We start from the raw sequence: 8,987 nt of genomic DNA, 5'->3' as shown, positions 1-8,987 counted from the left end.
AAACATCATCCCTGATAATTCAAATGCATCAAAATTACACACTGGAAGTATTGCGCTGTACTAGCATTTATAGTTCATGGTCTCAGGTACATTTAATAAATAATTCTCCGCTTCTGTCCCGCACATGATGGAACGCTGTTTCCCGGAAGGGAAACGCTTGTACTCGGTGCGCCCGACGAAACTTCGGCCGGTCGCGCCGCTCGCTCGCACAGCCGCACCTTTTTCTTTTTTTTCCCCTTTCTCCACACTGGCCCTACGCACCGTCTCCTCTGTGCCTTATCTTCTTCCCAGTGAGCTCCACCACTCATTTTACCCCCTCCGTGCCTTATCTTCTTCCTCCTAGTGAGCTCCACCACTCATTTACCCCATCTCCACGAACACATCCTCCTGTACTCATGTAATCCCCTTCCCCCGCTAATCACCAAGGCAACAAAATCGGGCGCTTTGGTGGCTAGAAATCGCACCAGTCTGAAGGGAGGGCCACGGGGGTACTGCTACGGGAGTCAGGGGCGAGCGACGACCGTGGGGATGGTAGAGACGGCGGCTAGCGAGCTGCCATGATTTTTTTGCTAGAACCACTTCTGTTTTTTTTGCTGGAACCAGCTTTCGATTTTGTTGTAAACTGAGGGACAGTGGTGCCTCCGCCCCTGATATTTTGCTACATCAAAATTTTGGCTGGAAGCACTTTTGATTTTTGCTGGAACCAACCTTTGATTTTGCTACATACGCATGATTTTTTGCTACATCAATTTTTTTGGCTTGAAGCACTTTTGATTTTTGCTGGAACCAACTTTTGATTTTGCTGCATAGACAGGATTTTTGGTACATCAAATTATTGGCTGGAAGCACTTTTGATTTTTGCTGGAACTAGCATTTGATTTTGCTGCATAGGCTAGGAATAGTGCTGGGGCGATGACAGACGGCGGCTGCCATCTGTTTTGCTGCGACCAAGAATCATTTTTGCTACAACCAGCCGAAGCAGAGCTGGAACCGGCTAGATTTTTTGTTTGCAGGCATCGGCGGCAGTGCAATTTTTTTGCTGGAACCGTGATAATTTTTTGTTGGAACAAATTTTGGTTTTTGCTACCATCAGGGAAATCCCCTTTTCCTATTCGTTGAGCTTTTTATGCTGAAATACGGTGGTGGAAGGCGACGTCGGCGGCGAGTAGAGACGGCGGGGGCGGGAGGTGCTGCAACCACGATGCCAGTTCTTGGAACAAGCCGATGAAGAGATGCAAACAGCAAAATCTTCAATCTTTCTAGGTAGCCCTGCAATCCCCACGGCGCGCGGCGAGATGCGGCAAGCCGGCAGTGCGGCGGCGCACGCGACGGTGCTGCAACGGGAGGACGAGGAGACGAGGCGGGGCTGTCGGCCCGGGCGGGGGCGGCGCTCTTTTCCCTCTTCTTTTTTCTGTGCGGGAGGTTGGCAAAGGGAACGATAGGGGACAGATCTGACAGCTGCGCATGTGTAGATCGGACGCTCGCGGCGCGACCGGCCGAAACTTTCGGCCAGCGCACCGGCGCCCAGTACCGCCCTTCCCGGAAGGTGGACCTGGCACGCCCTGCCAGGCGGCTGTACACATACGGCGTGCATACGCTTGTCACCCGATATACTCCGTACCCTTTTCATTCAATGCGCTTCCCATCTGCAGATCTAGCCCACCCAACGGTCCCGATAATATTACCATATGCAAGTATGACCCATATCTCCGCTCTCCATCTAATCTTAGTACCTACTGGAGTAGCAATTAATTTGCGTTTGGGCAACCAAATCCCCACACAGGGCCGCGGATAGCGCGGCCCAGGAGTGCAGTGGAGGCACACCGACTCGGCCTGATATATAACCCCAGAACCCCAGGCAGCCAGCCACTAGCATTCCGGCCTCCTCTCCTCCTGGACGCTGCCGCCTGCGTCGCCCCCCACCCGCCCGCCCGGCCGCATCCACCTCCGGAGCAGGTGAGGATCCTCCCCGTCGTAGTTTCTCCTCGCCGTCGCCGGCCGTGGTCTCCGCGCGCTCGCCGCTTGCTCTTCCCCGAGCCCCTCGCCGGCCCCGGTTTCTAAGCAGTTTCACGCACGCGGCGCCGGCGGCCGGGGGTTCGATCCCTGCGTGGCTCGAGTGAAATCCATGGGGCGAGATTGGAGCGCGTACGGGGGTCTGATTCGTGCGTGGTTGGAGTGAAATCGGTGAGCGGTCGAGCTTGGATTGGAGCGCGGGGGCTCGATTTGTGCGTGTTTCGGCCGGGTGAAATCGGTGAGCGACCCTGGAGCACAGCGCGCGGTTAATTAGTTGTTACTCCCTCCGTCAACTAATATAAGAGCGTTTAGATCACTAAAGTAGTAATCTAAACCCTTTTATATTAGTTTACAGAGGGAGTACTTCCTTCCTTAATTTTAGTACTAGTAGGTACTAGGTGATAAGATAACATTCGGTCTGCTGTTTTCTGAAACTGGTAGCTAGAGACATGATCCCTGCACTAGTTACAAGGTTCTGCATTGCATTGGGAAATGTTTTGTTTTTGTTTGATCACTTGCCTCGGCATGTATGCATGCTTGATCATACATACGATACGACTGACTGCCCCAACTAAGGTAAGATGGTTGCTTTGCTTCTGTATTTGGTACGAGCTAGTATGGATTAATTGCTTGTATCTGCGGCCAGCCGATCGATGTGCATTGCATGTTTTCTTGTTGTTGCTTTCACTAGCTATTTCCTGATGACAATTCTGCTAGCTGTACGACTGAGCAGCGATTGATTTCTACCATGGGCCGGACATGACTCGTGGCTAAAAACAACATGTTTATTTGCTCTGTCCTGTCATTTGTTGTGCAGTTTGCCGAATCCAACCTTGCAAAGTTCAACTTCTTGCCTGAGCGAGCACAGGTCTCCAAAACCCCAGGTCAACAGGGTGATCAGTAAGTACATCGACTCTCTCAACACGATCCAGGACAAGAGGGAGGACACGTTCAACACCCTACGTACAGGACCAGAACATGAGCTTCCTTTCCGGGTGGCGAGCGTACAACTAGCTAGCAGTGTTTCAACTCGTGCCGATCGACAACTATATATATATGGAGTATAGTACAGTATATAGACAAGACGTACAGGCAGAGGCAGGTGCTCGACTAGCTTGTGCACGCGTTGCTACCATTTCCAGGTGCATGCTTTTGTGTATGTTGCAGTCGCTGGTGAACTACGTACGTACGTACGTCGCCTCTCCCAAGTTAAGCCCTTGTGAAATTGATCGCCTGTCAGTAGTAATTCCTCTGCTTCCTGCCCTGCTACTGATTCTTTACTAGTACTACGTTTGCTCGGATGTGTTTGTGTGTAATTTTGGTCGGCCGGCCGGCACTCATGATGTTGTATCTGCCACACCATGCCTGTCATCGGAGCAACACAAAATAGGAAAGGATTAGCTTCTTTTAGAATCTTGAGATTCCTTCGTTTATACTCCCTCTCTGCAAACTAGTATAACAACGTTTAGATAATAACTACATTAGTAATCTATAAACACTCTTATATTAGTTTACGGAGGGTGAATATAATAATAAGCTGCTCTCGTAAAAACAACTTGCACCTAAAATAATGTTCACGTAAGCATTCAAACTCTCCGAGTAAAAATATTTGTACAGCTTCCAACTAAATATATTTTTCGTTTTTCCGAGTAAAAATATCACGCAAGCACCGTCATCGTCGCGCCGCCGCGTGCATCATCACAACACCTTCGCAGCATCCCATCGCCCGCCGTGTTGCATCCCGTTGCCGCCGCATCCCCGCCTCTGCTTTTTCTTCCCCTACCTTTCTCCCACTCGTGGATCTACACTACAGTACTCACGGATTTCTGCGCTCTGGCAGCTCGTGCTCCACCATCACGCAACAAATTAGGCTGGTTGTTGCATGAAGGCGCCGGTGCGTCGTGGGTGCTGTGATGGAGCTGTGACGGACCAGCCGGTGGTGGCGCTGCAGTGAAGCTTCGCCGGCGACCATCGGGTGCTTCGATGGAGGTGCGACGGTAGCCGGTGCTGCGATGGAGGCACATATCTCAATGTAAGATCTCACGGGTATCGACCAAGACATAACAAAGTCTCGGTCGACTGAGATTTAGTAACGACAAAGATGGTGGTGAACCGTAGAGTAGTTTTCATATCGCCCGTTACTTTGGTGCCGTTGTGGTGGTCTTTGCTTTTCTTTTCTGCAGCTGGGGTTTTATCCTCTGTAACTGTTGTTATAAAAGCAGGGCTCGTTTACTCTAAAAAAAGCGCAATTCCAGTGCATTCAATTAATCATTTCTTCATATCCCTGCACCTAATTAATCTTTTCTTTCATATCAATTGTTTGCGACATTGAAAGTTTTCTTTCATGGGATGATTCTACATGGTGGCGGACCAAGGACTTGAGCATGACCGGGGCTAGAACTTTCTAATTGCAATAAAAAAACCGCGCAAACTCCCTCCTACAGTAGTATATAATACTAGGATTTTTATGGCCAAAATACACCACAAATGCAGCACTGAAACTTTTGAAAATAAATTTAATAGGCGCTGCTTAAATCGGGTAACACAACAAGAAAAATGAAAAATACATAAAAAATGATTGGGTGGCCAGAGAGCCATAACGGTACTGAACGAAGATGACGATGTTAATCGGTGATATATAAACCTTGGATATTGTTTTATTCCCTAGCAACGCACCGAGATATTTGCTATAATAAATTTTAAAGGAAAAGTCTCCAAAGAAAGCCTAATTAATAGCCTATTAGGATGAGAGGATCAACAATGCATGGGAAGTAAAGGTGAATTTTCTACTACTACGGTAATGTAATTTTTATTCGTAATAGTCTCTTTCAACCGGGTGGCCCAGTGATCCACCAGGTTCTCGGGTGACGCACCACTTGACGTACTCGTCGTCGTCCGCACGACGACGCTGGCGCTGGCGCGGATGCCGGCGAGGAGGGCCATACGGGCCGTACACCGGGGATGCCGCGTAGTGCGCCCCGTCGTCGTCCCCGACGATCTCGTCTTGCGCCAGGCAGGAAAAGTCGACCTGCGTGACGCCGACGTCGCACCGGATCATGATGCAGTCGTCGCGGATCAGATCCCCGCGGCGCCTCTCCAGCTCTTCCTTCAAGATGAACTCGTCGTGGCCGCGTCCTGGCCCAGCTGGTTCCTCGCCGTCGCCGTCGCCGATGGCGGGGCCGTAGGGAGCGTGGACGTTCGGGAAGACGCCGGTGAAGGAGCCTGTCTCGGCCGGGAGCTCGTACGCCGGGACGCCGTCCCGGTCCAGCAGGCTGAACTTGTACCGCGCCTGCTGGGGGCTCCTGGTGGGGTCGGTCAGCTGGAGGTAGACGGAGATGGCGCCGGAGTTGCTGGACTCGTCGCGGCCGTTGGGGTAGTAGTCGACGCGCCAGCTGTGGCCGCCGACGTAGAAGGGCTGGGAGGAGAGCTTCTGGCCGGGGAGGACCGTCTTGGTGTGCGAGTAGCCGTCGATGCGCAGGAGGTGGAACCCGTCCGCTGGCCTGGCCACGATCCTCGAGGCCGACCGCGACGGACGACCGGGCACGGCGGCGGACATGGTCACCTGTTCCGATAGAGATGGTTGAATCATCCGATCCAGAGAGAAAACCTTGCCATGTCTTGTATCAGATGGGGGAGATGAGCGTGTAAAACTCGATTGAAATTAAAGGAGCGCTGGTTGTGTATTTATATTGCTTCGATGCGATCGATACAGGACTAGTCCAAGTCGGTTTTACAGACTAACCGACTTGGTTACTCTGCGCCAACTTTGGCTCCAAGACTCCTCTTTCCATATTTAATTTCGGTTTTGCAGGCTAGTAGTACAAAGTTGCCATTGGAGTCTCGTGTACATATAATCTTTATCTTTATCTTTATCTTTACCTAATAATCTTTCCCTACTAATAAAGCACGGAGTGCTTCTGCCCGTCCGTCGTCGGCACTTTTCCAGAAAAGCCCCTCTGCTTGTGAGAATTCAACCCGCAGTCCCTGTTTAAGTGGATCTGAGATAACGATTCATTTTTACAAAAAAGAACCCTACGTTTGTAAGAATTCGGTCCGCGACCCTTTGTTCTATCTTATCCACATGCTTCCTTTCCGGCGCGGTGGGGCGGCGCTCTTCGCGGCGGCGACAGCTCCGGATGGTTGGATTTCTGTCGTCCGTCACGCTTTTTTACAAAGAAGCCCCTGTGGTTTACAAAGAAGCTCGCGGCCCACGTGATGCTCAATCCGCTGCCGGCCGACGCCGGCAACCGCATCACCCGGCACCACCGTTCCACTTCAGCTCCTCTCACCAGCGCGCCCGAGCTCCTCCTCTTCCTGCCTTAGGAACCAAGTCTTGTGCCTGTGCTACCTGCTCTATTACAGATTCCAATTAATAGTCCTACCTGCTCTATTACATAAAATCCAACCAACTTATTTCATGCATTACAAGATCAACAAGCCAACAAAAAGCGGATGAGATGTTCATGTTTACCCTAGAGAAAAATCAAGAAAGCTGCCTGCCGCATCTACTATATGCGTCACCAATTGAAAATGAGCAAAGAGGAGATGCACATGAATCCAAAGAAAAGCACCGAGCCTAATAGAAAGAAATGTCTTAATTGCCATTTGAGCTAATAATCCTAAAGAAGGAGAGAGAGCCGAACTAAAGATACAGAGAAAATTGATGCCCATTGCTGATACAGAGACCAACTCATGGAAGAGAAAACCGGGGCCCAGGGGCTTTCACCGGAGGCAGCTTCGGCACTCCCACATCCGTGGCCACCGGCAGACGAACACCACCACCAGACCGCCCCCCGCGCGTGCTGGCCAGCCGCCAGATCTGGCGCAACCGAGCCACTGCACACCTGCCCCGCAACCTCGGTTGCCCCCAGCCACCCTCCGGGAGGAGGGGCTCCATCACCACTGCAAGGAAGGGGGCTCCGCCCCGGCCCGAGTGCGCCGATGAGCAGGCCACCAACGCCCCAGCCGTAGCCAGAAAGCACGCCGACGCTGTCAGCTGGGATGTGGCTCAGGCCAGCCACCGCGGCCAAGAACAGGAAAGCAACACTTGGGTGTGAGGCGGATGGAGAAGAGGAGAAGAGGAGGAGGAGCAACGATGGGTGGTCAGGCAGCAGGAGGAAGATGGAGGCGGAGCGGCGCTTGGGTGATGAGGAATGGCGACGTGTTGTGGATAAGAAGGGGCACGCAGTGGGTGGTGACATCGGTGGGGATTTGGTGGTGCCTCTTGCTTTTTTTAATCAACTGTGGACTAGAAGCTGCTGGATGCAGACGTGGTCATCCGAGCGACATCACCAAGGAACAATTCCAGCCACATCTTGCTAAAACGGGACCTAGGATGTAGTACTAATCACACCAAGATGAATAGTAAGTAATGTGGTATTTCTGCTAATTGTATTGCTGTGAGCTATTCGTGGGTGTATATCAATAAAGGGATAGTGTTATTCAGTTTGATTCTGCTTTATTCCATTGCTGCAAGACAAAATATTTGTACAATTTTGATAGTTTTTCGTTCATATTTCATCCCATTTTTGTCCAAAAATTCAAATTTTGGATTGTTCATTTCGCCTGAGATCTTTGGAAAAAGTTCCAAAATTTGCTCATTTCATTCAAGGGTGGTAATATTTCAAAATGATAAACAAAACCTACAAAACCATGGATGGATGCTATGCGTGCTAGCATCGTTTTCCGGATAAGCACCAATTATAACTACTTGTTGTTGTTGTTTGTTGTTACTATCATAGTTTACTATTCATGCCTACCACACCTTACAAATACATTATCAAATAGACTAATTAAAAGTGAGTGAAAAATTGGAAAGAAATACTACTTTTTAAGGGAGAAGATATTTGGGGCTCACGAGTACTTTGTGGCGGAGGCAGGGGTGCGAGCAGGGCCCCCAGCCGAGGCCAACATGCAGATTTTTCCATTACATGACTAATTACCTGTTGCTAATATTGTGTTCCCCGACATGATTTAACATCAGTTGGCCCCCCGATTAAGTTTCTCCTGGCTCCGCCACTGCCGGTACTTGCTGACCATCAACTTATACCTCAAATCTGCTTGTCATCGATGTCGTTGGTGAGATAGGGAGGAGAAAGGGGGAATGAAGAGTGGAGAGAGTGCGACAATAGTGCATCTTGCTCGCGTCTTGTTTAGCCCCGCACGCCAGGGGGTTATGGCACACACGGCGAACTTAAAAAATATGTTTCACATCCAACTTATAAATTATTCTTTTTTGTGAGATCAATAGTAATTTATAAATTATCCTTTTGATTACACCTTTTCTGGTATATAAATTATTGCAACGTCACTAATTTTGGCTTTTTTTTCTTCCGTTGCAACGCACGGGCTTTTTTGCTATTTTTCTTTCCCTACTAATAAAGCATGGAGTGCTTCTGGTCGTACGTCGTGGCAATTTTACAGAAAGGCCCCTCAGTTTACATGAAATCAACCCGCAGTCCTATTTTAAGTTACTAATATGAGAAAACGTTTCGTTTTTACAAAAAGAACCCTGGAGTTGGGAGTATTCAACCCGCGATCCTTACCTTTCGTTTTTTGCAGGGGGCGGCGGCGCTGCACTCGGGCGTCACATCAGGCGGCGGCAGGGAGGCGGGGGGCGCGCGCGGAGACTAAAGAGAAAATGGAGAGGCTTGAAGGAGAGGCGGGCAAGCAAGAAGGGCCGATGCGTCGCCCACGACGCAGACGAGACCAGCGGCAGCCAGGGGCTTGCGGTGGCGCCGTCGGCGAGGACCGGTCGATTCTCGCCGGATCCGGTGGGAAACGGCGCGCAGGCGCCGGATCTGGAAGGAAGGCGGCCGGAGCTCGGAGCACGACGGCTGGCGGGCGTGGCATAGCGTCGGGTACCTGTGAGAGAAGAGAGAGATGAGCGGGAGAGAAAAGGGAGACGAGACCAGCGGCAGCCAGGGGCTTGCGGTGGCGCCGTCGGCGAGAAGAAAAATTAAGCAACGCGGATA

General features: G+C 50.7%; 1 protein-coding gene across 1 annotated transcript in view; it reads left to right on the top strand.

Moving 5' to 3' along the window:
• Window positions 1-7,014: 7,014 nt before the first annotated feature.
• LOC119293042 overlaps window positions 7,015-8,987 on the top strand; it is a gene marked incomplete at its 3' end in the record, with an annotated part of 2,374 nt that continues 401 nt past the window's right edge. The window contains exons 1-2 of the mRNA XM_037571645.1: window positions 7,015-7,216; window positions 8,575-8,766. Coding sequence (XP_037427542.1) covers window positions 7,015-7,216; window positions 8,575-8,766 — 394 coding nt within the window. The remainder of the gene's footprint in view (window positions 7,217-8,574; window positions 8,767-8,987) is intronic.

Source organism: Triticum dicoccoides, chromosome 4B (genome assembly GCF_002162155.2).
Source record: "Triticum dicoccoides isolate Atlit2015 ecotype Zavitan chromosome 4B, WEW_v2.0, whole genome shotgun sequence".
NCBI lineage: Eukaryota > Viridiplantae > Streptophyta > Magnoliopsida > Poales > Poaceae > Triticum > Triticum dicoccoides.
This window is presented reverse-complemented; position numbering and strand designations above follow the sequence as displayed.